The following is an 18,690-nucleotide window of genomic DNA, read 5'->3' on the forward strand; positions in this document are numbered from 1 at the left end:
GACAGTGTGAACGGCACAAACCGATCTGGGTCACTCGTCTGTGGTGCTGAAGCCGATACATCTGTAGAGCTGCTACTCTGGTGCTACTTCATCTATTGGCCAACCACAGCTGGTTCAAAATGCAAGGCAAGAGCACACCCCCCCTCTACTCGCCTCAGCAGTTTTCAAATTGATTTTAAGATCTTGACACTTGTTTGTAAAACATTGCATGGACCAGCTCCTCTACATCTTTCTGATCTTTGTTTACTGCGGCGAGATGTTTGAGGTCTGCGGACCAAATGCTTCTAGTTGTCCCGGGTCCAGATTAAAACGCAGAGATCGGGCTTTTGCTCCGAAACTGTGGAAAAACTGCCTTTACATAGCAGGACCTCTCCACACTGGATACTTGAAACTCGTTTAAAGACCCATTTTTACTCTTTGAGTCTGTCATTATTTTATTCTTTTCTTATCTTTTATTTTACTTTCCTTTTAAATTATCAGATTATTTTATTGTACAGTTCTTTGGTCAACAGTTGTTGTTTTTAAAAGTGCTATAAATACAATTGATCTGATTGATTTTTAATTCAGGCTTTTGGAGCTAAAACCACTTCTCGACTGTATCTTACAGAATTTCCCCTGAAGTCCCTGAAACCTGTCAGCAGGCCTGGTCCTGACTGGGGAAGCTATTCCCCAGGACGCCGTGCTACTGCTCGATCTTAAATAAACCACACAGAGTGGCTCCGTAGCTAACCTTACAGCGCAGACGCAAACATGCTCCTAATGCTTCTAACAGACCCAAACGGCTGCTGAGCTGTGCTTGGACCTCCAAAGATTTGGTTGAATCCATGCACGGACAAAAAAAACGAAGGCTCTTGATCGTTCTCAAAATAGAAACATTAGAAAAGCAAGCACGGGCTAATCTCACAACACGGATTCATGTTTGTGAAGCCGTGAACCGGGGCAGAAAAATCACCCTGCTGTGAAACAGACACAAAGATTCCCCGAAGCGCTGACGTTACAACTCGCTGTGAGAGTTTTAACGCGAAAGTGCTGTGACCTCAGAGGCTAATCTGGCAGATCAAAACGATATCTGACACCATCTTGTCCGACTGCGTGCCTCCAAGTGATCAAACGTAGGAGAAGACGTCAACTACAGCTGAACTGCAGCAGAGAAAGAGACAAATGCTGAAGGTTGTTGTAGCGTCTGGGTTCAGGACAAGACGGCACAACTGAGACAGGTATGTCATTTCCTGTGTGTAATAACACACACACACACACACACACACACACACACACCAGGAAACAGGAAAGTTGGGGGTGCACTTTCTGGAACAAACCAGGGTCTGTAATTCAAACCTGTCATCGCTGAACAACAGGGACCTGTTTGGTAAATAAGAGAACATTACAGATGCACAGGTCCCACATCTGCTTCCCATTCTCATGTGGGGGGGGGGGGGGGGGGGGGCAAGGAAAGAAGGCATAGTGAGTGTTAATGGAGTGAGAGAAAAACTGAGGAGAGAAAAACTGAGAGGAAAAATGAAAATAAGAGAAAGCACAGAGGCCAGCAGATGCATCTAAATGCCTGCAACACAATCAGTGTTTCGCTTTCCTCTGCCCACCCAGGGTTCAGTGTGCACCCACTGAGGCTACACAAACTCATCTTTCAACGCCACCCACAACGTCTCTCTTTGTAATGAAACGTACGAGCGGGGGATGCGACTTTATTTGAGGAAAATTCCACGTTGAGAAGTAAAGAGACGTCTCATGAAAATCCCGCAGCGACCTGCAGCCGTGGAGAGGGCGCCGACATGAGTAAATAATTACTTCAGCAAAATTTCACCTCTTGCCCGCCCTGGTCTGCTGGGTCGGTAAATATAGGATTATGCAAATGAGCACACGAGGCATTGAATGGTTCCAGTTTCACATGCGGGACAGGCCTGCAGGGTGGGAGTGAAAGGGAAAGAGCCAACTCGCTAAATATGGATCAGCTGAGGAAGGAGCTGCCAACAAATCCTGCTTCACATGGAGGCACACTCACAGCGAGGCCACATGGTTAAGGAGAAACCTGAGAACTTCCTGTCTTATCTTTGCTTGAAACATTTTGATACGACAAACCTGACAAGTCCAGCAAACCAAAAAACAACTTTGCAACCCAAAATCGTCAAATATGAGCCCGAATCTGAGCGACTGGTCGTCATCGGAGGTAAAGGGGCGTACGAAGAGGAAAACTCGAGCACAGACTGAGCCCTCAGGAGAAAATTATAGTCCATCTATATTAATGATGGACATGACGAGTCCCCAATAACCACTGTGTTGCATTCCAGTCTGAGAGGTCTGGCATGTAGCACAGGGGCACAGCCGGGGGGGGGGCCTTCAGACTAACGGTGTGTTTAGAGTCAACAAACAAAGACGAGGTCAGGAAACAGCAACGTGTGCCAGCACAGACAACACACAAGGCAACACTAGTTGATCATTTCAGCCTCTTTTCCATCAGGACCGACTCGGACCGACTCGGCACATCATCAGCGTTTGCTTTTCGTTTACACTCGATGAGTCGGGAGAGTCTCGTTCACAAAAATTAAAACCGGCAGCACTGACGTAACGGCTACAAAGACACTGCCGTGGTCCTGAGTGTGACGGAGACACAGACCGAGCAGGTATATTCCCGCCTCGGCGTCCACAGTTTTTGTAGCGTTCGTGTCGCATATTAACTATGTCGCAGGATGCTCGGACATGTTGGACATGCACCCACACTGGGTTGTAACGGAAAGCCGGCCGATCCGAGTAGGAATTCATGGAAAAGGGGCCGGACTACGGTTTAGGAAAAGAAGAAAGACTACCTGATCCCCGGTGCTTGTGTCTGGCTCTGACGGTGTTCCTGCCAGCGCTGCTGATGGTGAAGAGGGTACGTGCAGGCGGCGAGGCAGCACGGGCAGGATGAACCGGTCCCTGGGTGGGGAACAGAGCCGGGATTCTGGAAGAGCGGGCACTCCTGCCGGCCACAAGGGCAGCACACGGCGGAGGGGAAGTGACAGTGCTGGCAGCAGAGGGCAGCAGAGGACGGGGGCACGGCGGGGGGCAGGTGGCTTCTGACGGCGACGGCAGGAGAAGAAGAGGTGGCTGATGCTGGGGGAAGACTCAGGGAACCGTTCTGTTTGAGCACGCCGCCGTTCTGGCTCGCTCTGTTCACTCGCTGAATAGTGCGCGGCTGCTGCAGCTTTGATGCTGCGTCTCCTCCTGCTGTCAGACAGCCACCAGCAGGGTCGCACGTGAGAGGGTCCTGGCCACTGCTGACCGCTGTCCTGATGTTTGAAGGTCCGCTGGCGCTGAGAGGATGCTGCCCACCGTTGCTGAGGGCCGGAGGGTCGCCGATTCCATCGCTCAGGGCCATCGTCCTCTCCCAGCGGGCCGGACACCGTCACTCCTCTGCAGAGGGAGAGGAAACATGTTAGTGGTCATTCTCTCACTTACCACAATTTACTATTCGTTTCTCTCATTTAGAGTCTAGCATTGCAATGTTACAGCTGTCGGTGTCACTGCAGCAGCACTGATGAGCATCACCTTTAATGTTTCTCTTTATCATTATCAGTCTACTAAATATTAGGGGTGGGGGGAAAAATGGATACTTTGTAGTATGGTGATATTTTGTTTGCTAATAATGTATGGATACAGGGACAGCAGAAATCGATACTTTGTTACAAAAAGGTTTTTGTGCTCTGACTTCAGAGCATGTTGATCCTTTTTCTGAGCAAGAATCCTGACATTCCTTCACTGTCCAAATGTGTTTAACTTGTTTATGGCAGCAATAAACATGACAGTTTACTTATTTTAATTTAAGACATGTTTTATTTTAATTAAGTTTAAAACTTTATTTAATGTAAAATTATTTTTGTTTTAATTTACTTTCAAATTCTTCAGTTGCTGAAGGGGCTGCATAGTTTTCATAAACTGCATAGTTCAGAATAGCTATAATTGTACCAGATGGTTGATTCAGTTAAGTTGGACTAGACTGTAATACAAACCGTTCAGTTTGTCAACAATAAAACTGAAATGAGAGAAAGACTGAGTGTGAGACTTTGATATTAGAGAAAATGAATATTGATAAAGTTTACCTTTATGTACAGAATCTGAATATCGCAAAATATTTTTAAAAATTGCAATAATATCGTATCGTGGGATGTGTGGTGATTCCCACCTCTACTAAATATGGAGATACAAGGGACAGTCTCCAGGAAGAGCTGGGGTGGGACAAAAGGCTGATAAGTTACTAATACACTCAGGTATTGTTGTGAAGTGGTGGCGAGCTTTTTCACAAACTCAGGTTTGTCCATTTCATTTTTTCAAACACATTTTTCCCTGATTGAGGTGGGAACCCCCCCCCCCCCCACTGTCACCAGCTGTTTGCCAGCAAACACTGAACCTTCAGCTGCCCTAGGGCTGGGCGATATGACCCAAAATTCATATCTCGATATTTTTTACCTGGACGGCGATATAAGATATATATCTCGATTTTTTTTTTAAGCCATAAAGTAAGAACAAAAAGAGAGTTCTTAGTCAAAGCTGTGTCCCAGATGTCACACAGGCACTTTTATTAACATAGAGCATAGATGTACATAAAATTTACTCAAAAATAAATTATGAGCATTTATTAAATAATCACGCTCCATAAATTAAAAAAAAAACAATGTTGTTTTTGTGCATAACAAAAAGCTCACAATTGTGCAGTCAAAATGTAAACTAAAAGAGCTGAGCATAGTAACAAAGACAGATTTCACAGCTGCTCTGTTCCCAACTTCTACTGTGTGACTGACAGCATTGAGTTTGAAATCCTCTTCGTAACCACGTCTCTTAACAGGTGCCATTTATGGTCCTTATACACAGTAGGGTAATATTACGTTGAAGCACAGTACGTATCACTCCGCGAGGCTCCTCGGTAGCCGTAATGCTCTGACAATCCATCAACCGGTGCAGCACCGTAGCTTAGCAAAGTCGTACTAAAACATTTTTTGACAGATTGCTGAGCGCTGTGTACCACATAAAATCTGTTCGCGGCCATCAAGCACAACCAGAATTCATACATAAGGCGCGCTGTCAACTTTTGTGAAAATGAAGGGATTTTAGGCCGTGCAGCGCCTCTGGGCTGCATGGCGTTAGCGTGGTTAGCTCGTTAGCGTGGTTAGCTAGCTAACACGTTGACGGCGTCCAGCCCCACGCACGGGGCGATGCGCAGTAACTCGTTAACGGAGATTTGCCGTGTCCATCTTGTCGCTTCCTGCAGGTGAAGCGATGGGGGAGGAGGGGGAGTTGTGTTCTAGTGATGGGTCGTTCGCGAACGAAATGGCTCTTAGAGCCGGCTCTTTGAAGTGAACGATGCGAGCCGGCTCCTTATTGGGAGCCGTGAGGTTTTTTTTTTTTTTCTTTCTCTCACCCTCTCTCTCGCCCTTTTTTCCGCTAAACTCCGCACGCGCGGCCTGTACTTTACGCTGGGCAGAGGGGGGAGGGGCGTTAGTTACACTCGCAGTAGCACAGGAACAGAGCCAGAGAGAAAGAGAGCGAGGGACAACAACATCACATTAGAAAGGTATAGTAATCATCCACTATTTTCAGTTGCAGATGATAAAGGATTCAGAAATCATGCAGGCCCATATGACAGAGAATGTGCATCTTCTTTTTGTTTTAATATTTTAATTTATATTTAATTGTGTTGTGGTTTGCAGTGTTTTGTGTTGTTTCACGTTAAATTTGTTTAAAAGGAAAAAGCTGAAAATTTAAAAATTTAAAATGTAAATAGTTGTTTTTTGTATTATATGATTTATTTATTACATTTTATGTGGAGTGAATAAATAAAGTGTATTTATGGTGGCCCTTAGAGTCAAAGCATGTACAATCTCCAAAACACGTAAAAACTCCAAAACACGTAAAAACTCCAAAACACGTACAAACTCCAAAACACGTAAAAACTCAGAAGCACGTACAAACTCAGAATCACGTACAAAAGTGCTCCAGGATGCTAGGGCGCAGTGTTGAGCTTTTGTTTCCTAGTGGCTACACAAGCCAGGAAGTATCAACAACCGGATTTGGTGTGTGGTAGTAACAGGTAAATGAACTTTTTTTTTTTTTTTAATTATTTGAATAAATATGAGTGCTTGTGTATAAATACACAAACAATACACACATGCTTTCAATTGTGTAATTTAAGTGATCTGGGTAGCTCTGTTTTGGAAGTTCAGTAAACACTAGAAATGTGTTTTGGAGTTTGTACGTGCTTTTTGGAGTTTGTATATGCTTTAGAGTTTGTACGTGCTTTGTCTCTAGGGGCCATATATAAACGTATATAAATAAAACCACTTTTTTAACATTAGTAATTCCTTTTCTGCATAATTTTATATTATTGGTTAATGATTAAATAATTAAAGCAACAAAACAACTAGGGGTGCAACGATACACAAAATTCACGGTTCGGTTCGGTTCGATACTTTGGTGTCACGGTTCGATATTTTTTCGATACAAAAAAAATGTTCATGCCTTTTTATTAATTTGTCATTTATTAAATTTTCACGGCACATTCTGCACCACATCTCTGTGCGTTCATCATTTGTTTGAAGCCAGCTCACCTCCTGCAACCACTTTTCCGAGAATACGCGCTTCTTTTGTGGTTCGGACTCCTTCTGACATTTCTTTGGAGGTGGAGGAACATCACAGTAATTGCTTAAAGGAGCTTCTTCGACATCTTTAAGAGTTCTAAACAAATGTCTGTCCTCCTCCTGAAAATCTTATGTATGCAAACACGCGTTGCAACTTCTTATCTTGTGCCGGTTTTTATTTTGACAGCGAATGCGCACCTGCGGACCACTTATGTGCAGCCCTGGTTATTTAGCTCGTCATATTGCAGCCACAGAAATTCTTTTGTCCATGAAACCATAAAGCTGCACTTTCTTTTTTCCTTATAGTCTGATTTGTCATAACCTTTCCGTTTTGTGGTTAGCTTTTCTTTGGCTGTCACTTCTTCACCCTGACCTGTCTTATTTGGCTCAGCAGAACTAAAATATATATCCTGCTGCTTTTACACACGCACTCACATAACGCTCAGCGATTCTCTGCGCGATCAACCTCTCACATGTTTAAGCTGCGGGAGATTTCACTTGTCATGTTTGCATAGTAAGCTAACGATTGATAAGACGATGTCAGAGGAATTGGTGCGCAAATTATCATCACTCACCAATCAGTACTGTCGCTTTCTATACACAGTTCACGCGATTGCAAAGTGAAAGCAAAAAACAAGCGCAAATTCAAACGCAATTTCAGTATGTCACATATTGACAGTGGCCGATGCCAATGACATAATTACCCAGCTACATTTCCGAAAGAATGCAAAAGCATTGACATATAGTTTTCCTTCCTACGATAGGCCGACGGGCAGGGCAGAGATAGATTTTGGTAGCCCGACTGGAAAAAAGCCCCAGGACGTCGGGCTAGCGATTTTGCGAGCCCTGTATCTGATTGAGGAATCACTCATCTTTGGAAAAGAGAGTTTATTATGGAGAAATGTCTCTTTCCAAAATAAAAGCTATACTATACGCTTCTCCTGGGCTATATTCTCAGCAGCATATTAAACATATCAGGTCCCCATAAGGAGAATCATGTGCTAACGGCTGTCTAAATGACTCGGGTAAAGTTTGTAGCATGCCTGCTTGTTTTTGTCTGCTTCCACTTGTCTTTGCACTAGGATGATGTCGGAGTAAATGTGCAGTCATATTGGTTGTGTTCCCACTAGTGCTGTCAGCGTTAATCTGAAATGACATTAACGTCACAACACGGCAAATCTCCGTTAACGAGCTACCGCGGATCACCTCATGAGTGGGGCTGGAAGACGTCAACACATTAACGAGCTAACTGCGCTAACACACTAGTTCCCACCAATTGAGCATTGCTGGCACATCCAACATACTGTTTTACTTTTGTCCATGACGCGCTTACCTTCAGGGTCATACATCACATGAAAACCAAAATAGTTCCAAACGCCAGATCTGAATGAGGGTGGGGGAGGTTCAATTTGCCATGTTGCAACTAGCCTAGCTTCTGTCTCGCTAGCTTGCCCTGCGCTCAGTGAATCTGTGTTCGACTACTCCGCCTAGGCTGCACTGTCGAGCGCAGATCCACTGAGCGCTCAACACAGACAGCATCGTCAGAAGGAAAGTTGATAAAATAAATTTAAAATGTTGTATCGTTCGATACATATGCGTACCGAACCGAAAGCACTGTATCGAACGGTTCGATATCGATACGAGTATCGTTGCACCCCTAAAAACAACCTGAAGAGCCGGTTCGGAGCCGAAAGAGCCGGCTCTTTTTAGTGAGCCGAGCCGAAAGAGCTGGCTCTCTAAAAAGAGCCGGAAATCCCATCACTATTGTGTTCAGTGAAGGAGGGGCGAGGCCGAGTAATGTTGCTTAAAGACAAAAGTGGACGAAAGAGGCAAACTGCACCTACACCACCAACTGTCCCAATTCTGACTGGACCGTGCTCCGTTAATCCCGACAGCTCTGACAGGCTTTCAACGATGTCACTGAAGTTATATTTTAACATCTGCATGTCCGCGTCATGCTGCTGCTTCCACCTCTATTAGAAACTCGAGGCAGGTCCGTCCCAAAGTTGGGGAGAGCGGGAAAAACAAAAACGCTTCTTCTGTGTAATCCAGAGAAAACCGAAGTGTAAACAAGACAAGTTGGAGTTATGTGACTGATTATTTCTTGGCGAGCGACGGTGAGTTTCTGGAGTCTCACAGTGAGTCCAAGCAGAGACGAGCGGCTCCACAAAGTCACAGCTGTGAATAATCCACAAAGCACGGACTCATTCTTACACTTGGATGTTTGGACAGATAATAAATGAGAATAAACACGTAAATGCTTCTTGTTTCAGTCTTTGGATGGAACCAGGATCTTCTCCCATTTCTGCTTTCGTCCGTCTGCAGTTTGACAGACACGTTTATCCTGATCTTTTCATTTCAAAGTCAAATTCTGTTAGGGTCATCTGTTTATCGAGTCTAAAACAACAGCCTTGTTTGTTTATTTATTTATTCATCAGTCTCCTAAAAACTCCAAACTCCCAGTCCTGAAAAAGTCAGGAGGAAATCCTTTTCCACTCACAGCGAGGGGCCCCAGAGAGGGCCGAAGAAAAACGGTACATTCAGCAAAAACAACACTAATGACATTACACATGCAAAAACATTTAGATTTAAAACATGCAGACTGTTCAACTTTACTGAATCAGCCATTTCAACTGTGATTGGTCAACACGTTTGTTGTGTCCACTTTGGCACACTTAAGGAAAAGCGTGATTTTGCAGGAATGTGAGCCGACCGAGCTGAAAGCACGTCACACACTCTGGATAAGACCGAAGGAAGAAAAAACAGACGCTGCTCTGCCCTTATACAGCTCTACGAGTTCAGTTTTACATGTTTGGGAACTTCACGGCACAACTCAGTCTTTCTTTCATTAAAGGATCCTTTTTCAAAGCCTTCACGTCATAAACTGCATCGGTTTTTACTGTGGTTTACTTCCCCAGGAGATCCTTTGGGATTAACTCGTCTCTTCTCTTTCCCCGGGCTCTGGCATGTAGCACCTTGCCCCTCTCCTTCAGTATATATGACTAACCCCACTGGTACTTTGATGATACAGGCACAAATAAAGCGACATTTCAAGTCTTTTTAACCACTCCTCACAGGTGGTGAGATATCCTCAGGATAACCATAACAAGCTTATATTTGATTGAAGCCAATGCAGATGTTTTCCAATGATGCAGCCATGCAAAAACTCACGCTTCAGCACTGCCTTAAAGTTCACCTACCAGTGGCACAAGCTGGTACCTCGACTAAAGGTCAGTACAGAGTCTGCGATCACTGATCAGTCCAACTCTTCTTAGTCTGCTCTCATACACAAGCTAACAATCATGAGGTAGCAGAACGGCGTCTGCAGTGAACAGTAACTATGAGTGATATGCAGCTAGCATGTAAAGGATCTGTAGGGTCGTTTACTCATAACCAACGACACAAGTCGCTCCCCGACGGCGTTCAGTCAGAAGCTATATGCAACTATTTAAGACGGTCTATGGAAATATTACAAATTCAAGTCCCACCATGACGACACAGCACGCTCACCAGTGCAGTGCAAGCTCAGGGTGGAAGGAGGACCACTGCACATGGGTGTCACACGTTACAGAGCATGATGTAGTATAATGAGCATGATGTTGCCTTCAGTAAATCTTTCAGCTCGTCATGGTGAGATTGTAGCTGCGGCTGTAAACTCAGGAAAGTGTCCGAGTCATAAATCAACCAAAGATGTTTGACGGTTTTTGTCCCACATACGTCCATTTTTGGACCATAATCACTTTTTTTTAATTATTTTTACTTTGCCAGTAAAGATGCTCATAGCTCAATTACTCGCTCCGGGTTCTACACAGTGCTCCAAATTAATATGCAAACTGTGTTTAAGTGTCATAAAGATTAAATAAGTTGTTTTTCAGTTAAACCCTTGGATTGTGTCTCACGACTCTGTATCACTGAAATCAACCTCGGACACCTGTGTTCATTAGTTTGCCAGCTGAGCCCAATTAAAGGAAAAACCACTAAAGGAGGACGTTCCACATTATCAAGCAAACCACCATTTTCAAGCAACATGAAAAATGATGTCTGCTGCTGAAAAGCGTGACATAGTTGGATGTCTTGGACACGTAATGAACACCTCAGATATTTCATGAAAACTTAAGCGTGATCACCATCATGTTAAGAGATCTGTGGCTGCGTCACAGCACACACGGCTTCGTGCAGATGAAGGTTTCTGCCAGACAAACCTCAGAGAGCAGCAGCTAAAAAACCGTTACTAAGCAGCAAACACACATTTGAAGCTGCTGGTGACTCCGGAGCCCTGCGAACATCAAGGTGTAGGGGCCTCCAGAGACTTGTGTGGTCCCCATTTTCCCCTGACCTCAATCCTACGGAGGACCTTTGGAGGATCCTCAAGTAAAAATAAAATATGAGGGTGGGAGGGCGTTCACATCCAAACAGCAGCTCTGGGGCTATTCTGACATCCTGTAAACACATTCAAGTAGAAACTTTCCAAAAACTTACAAGTTTCATGGATGCAAGAATTGTAAAACTATGAAATAAGGGTCCTGTGTTAATGTGTAACCTGACCTGTTAAGATGTTTTTGATTTCAGTGAAATTGATCCACTAATGCTGCAAATTCAACAAATGACCATTTTCATTTCTCTACAACCTGTAAAATGTTTTGAAACTCTGTGTGTGTAATAATTAGGAGCAGGGCGTTTTAAGTTTTTTATTTTTGAAAAACGCTGATTTCATTGGGAGTTTTGTTCAGTAACAGTTGGATTGTACTCATGAGCAGAGCTAATGGTTGATGACTCGAAAATTATGCCGACTGTCATTTGAATCGACTATTTAGGAAAAACAGAAAAATATCATTTGCATAATAATTATGAACGAGGTGTAGTTTGAGAACGACCTTGTGGGCGTATGTTCTGTATTTTAATACAGTTAAATCCACAAATCATGAGAAAGTACACTCTTTCATTTCATTTCATAAAAAGAGCTCCCGTGGAGATCGTGCAGATCTAAGAACTCGTACACACCTGTGCGGTAAAGACAGATGGTTTCTCTGAAAACCTGTGAAATATTTGGCAGACTAAACTAATTTTCCCGTCTTCTCATTGAAGTCACAACAGTCATAAAATGAGGCCGTTTCAGATCAATGATTTATGGAGCAAGAACGCGCAGAATCGCAGGATTACAGAAAATATGAGAGAAAAAAGCTTCCAACAAGTGAGGAAAACACGAGGCTGAGCTGCAGGTTCAATTACAAAAATACACACAGGAGACCACAGAGAGTGTGTGTGTGTAACTGTGTCTGTCTGTGTGTGTAACTGTGTCTGTGTGTGTGTGTCTGTGTGTGTGTGCGTGTGCGTCTGTCTGTGTGCGTGTGCGTGCGTGTGTGCGTCTGTCTGTGCGTGTGCGTCTGTCTGTGCGTGTGTGTGCGTGTGCGTCTGTGCGTCTGTCTGTGCGTGTGTGTGCGTCTGTCTGTGCGTGTGTGTGCGTCTGTCTGTGCGCGTGTGTGTGTGCGTCTGTCTGTGCGCGTGTGTGTGTGTGTGCGTCTGTCTGTGCGTGTGTGTGTGTGCGTCTGTGCGTCTGTCTGTGCGTCTGTGCGTCTGTCTGTGCGTGTGTGTGCGTCTGTCTGTGCGCGTGTGTGTGTGTGTGCGTCTGTCTGTGCGCGTGTGTGTGCGTCTGTCTGTGCGTGTGTGTGTGTGCGTGTGCGTCTGTGCGCGTGTGTGTGTGCGTGTGCGTCTGTGCGCGTGTGTGTGTGTGTGTGCGTCTGTCTGTGCGCGTGTGTGTGTGTGTGTGCGTCTGTCTGTGCGCGCGTGTGTGTGTGTGTGCGTCTGTCTGTGCGCGCGTGTGTGTGTGTGTGCGTCTGTCTGTGCGCGTGTGTGTGTGTGTGTGTGCGTCTGTCTGTGCGCGTGTGTGTGTGTGTGTGTGCGTCTGTCTGTGCGTGTGCGTGTGTGTGTGTGTGTGCGTCTGTCTGTGCGTGTGTGTGTGTGTGTGTGTGCGTCTGTCTGTGCGTGTGTGTGTGCGTCTGTCTGTGCGTGTGTGTGCCTGTCTGTGCCTGTCTGTGCGTGTGTGTGCGTCTGTCTGTGCGTGTGTGTGTGTGTGCGTCTGTCTGTGCGTGTGTGCGTGTGCGTCTGTCTGTGCGTGTGCGTCTGTCTGTGCGTGTGCGTGTGTGTGTGTGCGTCTGTCTGTGCGTGTGTATGTGTGTGTGCGTCTGTCTGTGCATGTGTGTGTGTGTGTGCGTCTGTCTGTGCATGTGTGTGTGTGCGTCTGTCTGTGCATGTGTGTGTGTGTGTGTGTGCGTCTGTCTGTGCGTGTGTGTGTGCGTCTGTCTGTGCGTGTGTGTGCCTGTCTGTGCCTGTCTGTGCGTGTGTGTGCGTCTGTCTGTGCGTGTGTGTGTGTGTGCGTCTGTCTGTGCGTGTGTGCGTGTGCGTCTGTCTGTGCGTGTGTGCGTGTGCGTCTGTCTGTGCGTGTGTGTGTGTGTGTGTGTGTGTGCGTCTGTCTGTGCGTGTGTGTGCGTGCATGTGCGTCTGTCTGTGCGTGTGTGTGCGTCTGTCTGTGCGTGTGTGTGCGTCTGTCTGTGCGTCTGTGCGTCTGTGCGTCTGTCTGTGCGTGTGTGTGCGTCTGTCTGTGCGTGTGTGTGCGTCTGTCTGTGCGCGTGTGTGTGTGTGTGCGTCTGTCTGTGCGTGTGTGTGTGTGCGTGTGCCTGTCTGTGCGCGTGTGTGTGTGTGTGTGCGTCTGTCTGTGCGCGTGTGTGTGTGTGTGTGCGTCTGTCTGTGCGCGTGTGTGTGTGTGTGTGTGTGTGTGTGTGCGTCTGTCTGTGCGCGTGTGTGTGTGTGTGTGCGTCTGTCTGTGCGTGTGTGTGTGTGTGTGCGTCTGTCTGTGCGTGTGTGTGTGTGTGTGCGTCTGTCTGTGCGTGTGTGTGTGTGTGTGTGTGCGTCTGTCTGTGCGTGTGTGTGTGCGTCTGTCTGTGCGTGTGTGTGCCTGTCTGTGCCTGTCTGTGCGTGTGTGTGCGTCTGTCTGTGCGTGTGTGTGTGTGTGCGTCTGTCTGTGCGTGTGTGCGTGTGCGTCTGTCTGTGCGTGTGCGTGTGCGTGTGTGTGTGTGCGTCTGTCTGTGCGTGTGTATGTGTGTGTGCGTCTGTCTGTGCATGTGTGTGTGTGCGTCTGTCTGTGCATGTGTGTGTGTGTGTGTGCGTCTGTCTGTGCGTGTGTGTGTGTGCGTCTGTCTGTGCATGTGTGTGCGTGTGTGTGTGCGTCTGTCTGTGCATGTGTGTGCGTGTGTGTGTGCGTCTGTCTGTGCATGTGTGTGTGTGTGTGTGCGTCTGTCTGTGTGTGTGTGTGTGTGCGTCTGTCTGTGCGTGTGTGTGTGTGTGTGCGTCTGTCTGTGCGTGTGTGTGCGTGCATGTGTGGTAAGAACAGAATTGATTCAGTGTGAGTCGTCACCTGTGTCAGTTGTGTTTTGCTGTCAGTTTTAGGTTTTAGAAACTCTGATTTGGGAGATTTGGGGAAAAAAGGATTCAGCAAAGAAAACTGAAAATTAAAACTGAATTTCTTTTTCTGATCAGAAGGTTCAATAAATGCTCGGTCAGTATCAGTGCAGTTACACTAAAAACAACTCTACTGTCCATCACATGTTTACTGTTTACTAAAGTCAATGCAGCTAGCAAATTACCTGCTTTTTTTTTTTTTTTTTTTTTTTTTTTTTTTTTTAAAACACCACTGGGGGCAAAGGTCAAGCTCACAAGAACATCACAGGAGTCCAGCAAAGGCGTCTCAGGAACTATGTGACTATAAATGCCGCTGACATCAGCTCCTGTGTGATGAGCTCCTGCTTCCTCGCCTTCCTCACATGGAGGCGGCAGCACGAGTAGCGTGTCACTATCTTTAAGAGTAGGTATCCCTGAAGTTCACCACTAAAGAAAAACGTTACTCTGGCAGTTTAGCATGAAAGGCTCGTGATCAGTCAAACCGCTCACAGCTTTTTCGCTGGATAAATGTGCTGAACTCAAACGCTCGTTGGCTACTGGAGGCAGTGAAACGGACTAAAAAGCTCTGACAACAACAGGCACCGTTTTAAACCTGTGTACCAAAGTTCACTTGAAAAGGGACGCCAGCACCCCGTGGATGGAAAGATGGCTTTGGGACTGACGATCTATTCGGAAACAATTACGCAGTCTGCCATGACCCTTTCTGTTAGGATGCTACTGATTGGTGCCTGTGAGGAGGCAGTTGCTACTAGGGCGGGGCCATATCATACCGCTCACGGTAATACCGGTGTAATGTTGGGCACCGATAAGAAAATGAAATATGGCGATAGAATATGGGGAAAACGCGCATGCGCAGTGCCTTTGTTTTTGTACGTACATGGCGGAAAAAGCATGGCGGCGACAGAGAATGAGAAGGACGAAAGCGGATCGTTGAATGAAACAGATGAACTTAAAATCAATCCTTTGATTTTTCTGAAAGTGGACAGAGCCCCTTATAATCCCGTGTGCCTTATGTATGAACTCTGGTTGTGTTTACTGACCTCGAGACGATTTTATGTGCACGGCGCTCGAAAATCTGTCAAATGTTTCAGTACGACTTTGCTAAGCTACGAAGCCGCACCGCTTGATGGATTGTCGGAGCATTACGGCTATCGTAGGCGGAGCCTCGCGGAGTGATACGTGCTGTGCTTCAACATAATGTTACCGTATTGTGTGTGTATAACCTCTTTTTAAGTGTTGTGGATATTATACATGGTTATGCTGAGGATATGTCGGCCAGTTTCCACTGGAAATGCCTTTTGGTTAAACTGTCAGCGAGGAATTTACATTTGCACTGTTACATTTTTATATAACTTTAATGCAGATAAAAAACAGCTGCTTGTTTAAGTGAAAATACATTGATGGGTTTTTGCACTAATAAAGTTGTGGAGTTGTAAAGTATTTTGTCTCGTGTCAATTATGTCGACAGTTATATCGTTATCACAAATTTTCAAACGTATATGGTGATAAATATTTTTGGTCATGTCGCCCTGCTCTAGTTGTCACCTTCATGTTGTTGGTGTAAAAAGACAAGAACCAAGTGAACATTAAGGATTAAGGGAAGCTTGAACTTGACAACAACTGTTGTAAAACGCATTTCAGCTTTAAAGCCTTTGTTTACGTTTGCTTCAGGGCGGACTGTGAATGAGGCTCTCGATGCGTGAACACTGCTTTCTGCCATGTAGCTGAGATGAAGCACGAAGAGGAGGCTGATGACGTGGAAAACATTTCAGATGCTTCAGACCCAGACTGATTACTGTAGTGCTTCAAATGCTCCCGCATCCTGTGAAACACGACTCCTTTGTACTGTTTATGCCACTTGAAGTCACTGCGACTTTACCGCTTTGAAAATGACGTTGAATCTGTGCACCTTGAGTTTTACCTCAACCTGAACCTTTCATGGAAGGTTCAGGATTTCATTTCACTCCAACTGTGATCCCCCCCCCCCCACAAAAGAAAGGACGTCCTCACATCTGAGCAACAAGTCATCCATCACAGTCGACTGTTTTTCCCATCCGAGACGCTCGCTCTGTGTGTGCGTTCCATCTCGACATGAGCAAGTGGCGAAACATGAGCACGGCAGCCCCCCCGAGGTCAGGGGTGGCTGAGGAAGGATGAGGTTAGAAAAGGAGAGAAGAGAGCCGAGGGATGGCCAGATGAAGTCATCAGTCTGACGTCCACACTGGCCCGGATAGATTTGAAAACGGCGTTTACGTCTGAAAACGCTCCGTGTCCCCAAAAGCATTTTCAGTTGTTTTCACAGAGTTGTGCGTTCACATTGAAATGTACCAGTCCTGCGCAAAATCGAGTGAGAATTAAAGAATTTGAAGAAAAGCTTTCTGGAGCACGTACAGACTGATATGAATCTTTTTTTAGGGCTGTCAAAATTGAGAGCAATCAAAACAAACAAACTGCTGTATAATGCACTCCGCTATATTTGTTTAATTGGTCACATGACTGCATCACGTGACTAACATGCGTCATCGTTTTAGAAACTGCGTTTTCGCTGTCCACACTGTGACCAGCTCCGTTTTGAGATGTATTCGTTTTTCCTTGGGCAAAGCGCCGTCTCAGGCTACCTCCACACGTACACGGGTATTTTTGAAAACGGAGATTTTCCGTTTTTTAAAAATAATCCCGTCCACACGTAAAGGCAGAAATGAAGGAAAACGCTGCTAGGAACATGCCCAAGCAGCAGGTGGCGATATATTCCTAACCGTGCAGAAATGTTGGCCAATCAGAAGTCTAGAAGCCTCGGCGGGAATAGTAAACAAAGCTGGGGCGTAGAAGCAGAACCGAGTGGTCTGTGTGGAGGGACAGTAACTGTGTATATGTGAGCATGTAAACACTGCAGAGAGAACAATTAACAGTAACAGTACTGTAGAAATTCATTTCACCGAAACAATAACGTGGCGCACAGTGTGACGTCAAAAAAGGCGCACACCTTTGACGCTGCGTTTTCTCCTTTTTCTCGTCCACATGTAAACGCAAAAACGGAGTTTTGGAAAATATCCACCCTGGCCGGAGTTTTTAGAAACTCCGTTTTCAGTGACCGAAAACGCCGTTTACGTGTGGACGAAAGGTGCAAACGCACAGAAAAATCTGCGTTTTCAAAAAGACCCGGGTACGTGTGGACGTAGCCTCAGCGTGGACGAGAGGCCAAAACGGAGAGAAAATGTGGACGTGGCCTCCCTCAGCTGGGCCGGTGTTCTGAGAAACCATCCTACTCTCACAAAACGTCCTACCCCTATTGACCTTAAGAAGTATTCCGGATGGGTGAGAGAAAAAGACGTTAATTCGGCGTTGGTTTTGTGCGCATGCGGCGCGTCTGCGCAGAAACATCGGGTAGGATGTTTTTTCATGTAGGATGGATTCCCAGAAATGGGACTGGACTGGGAGCAGCAGGGTTTGAAGGACGTTTCCAGAGTGCCTGAAAGTCAATGAGCTTTTGCTCTAACTGCAGACACAAGCTGGGCCTCGCATCTCTTCAAAATAAAAGCTGACAACTCCTCTCACTCCACCTATTCATGAAGGAACGTCTGCTGCTGTTTATCAAGTGTACCGAGAAGGATTCAGCAGAACAACGAAAAGGACTACTCGATTTCATGGAAAAAATAAAAATAAATAAAATGCTGATAATATTGATTGCATGGTTACAGTCTAGTTTCTACGTAAAGTTTTTGTTTTTACAGAAACCGTCCTGTTTAGTCAAAGAGCTGCTGGTGCTCGGACGGAGCTCGTCCATCTGCAAGTTTTAATGTACACGTTGACCTCGTGTTAAAGCTGCACGCGCCCACAGACGAGCATGTTTGCAGATTTGGGGGAACGAGCGGCTACGAACGAGCCCACTCTGTCAACACCGGATATAACAGAAGCAGCTGTGAGAAGACCGGGGTTTCCGTTTCACTGAGACGTTTGAATTTTAATATGCTAATTGATTCAAACCAGCTCCCTGAAAACTCCAAACTGACACAAGAACACCAGCAGCAGACGAGCGACCCTCGAGGCCCGTGAAGCTGAAGTGCAATTTGATTTCTTCTATGTGGCTGAAAGCACACGACAGTACGTGGCTCCAATTTCCCAGATTTCTCGCACGATCGTCCGGCTCAGGTGGAAATAATCTGACAGGCTCTGAATGTCTATGAGAAGGAAGTGTGAAATACAGTGACCCCGAAACCATCACTCCTACTTAATCCGACACGTCAAACTCTGTCTAGACTCTGTGAACGATGAAGTGCCATTTCCCTTCATTCTCCTATAAAAAGCGGCAGCTTTAACGGATTACTTGTGCCAGCAGGGATAAAGTTACGCTCCGTTCACCTCAAAGCGCAAAAGGCTTCAGTAAGAAAAATCTGTCCCTTAAAAAAAAAGATTCACTGCGCAGGCAGCTTGGAGTAACGCGAGCGATGACGAGGTGCCTCTTCTTCTGCTGTCTTTCATGTCAGCTTTATGATTACGGGGTGTGAGAGAAGGAGAAACCTAAGGCGACAGGCATCTAACAGCACCACCAGGCAAGGCATCCTGCATCCCTTTAATTAAAGCTAATAGGCAGCAATTACCAGGAATCAGTCAA

At 45.8% G+C, this 18,690-nt stretch overlaps 1 protein-coding gene across 11 annotated transcripts in view; it reads right to left on the reverse strand.

The window, feature by feature from the left end:
* The window catches only part of disp1 (dispatched homolog 1 (Drosophila)), a 114,870-nt gene that overhangs the window by 31,304 nt on the left and 64,876 nt on the right, over positions 1–18,690 (reverse strand). For all 11 annotated transcript variants that reach the window (XM_085132298.1, XM_085132296.1, XM_085132300.1 and 8 more), the window contains one exon: positions 2,820–3,405. In XM_085132298.1, the coding sequence (XP_084988424.1) occupies positions 2,820–3,370 (551 nt within the window). In that variant the 5' untranslated portion in view covers positions 3,371–3,405. The remainder of the gene's footprint in view (positions 1–2,819; positions 3,406–18,690) is intronic.

Source organism: Neolamprologus multifasciatus, chromosome 15 (genome assembly GCF_963576455.1).
Source record: "Neolamprologus multifasciatus chromosome 15, fNeoMul1.2, whole genome shotgun sequence".
Classification (NCBI taxonomy): Eukaryota; Metazoa; Chordata; class Actinopteri; order Cichliformes; family Cichlidae; genus Neolamprologus; species Neolamprologus multifasciatus.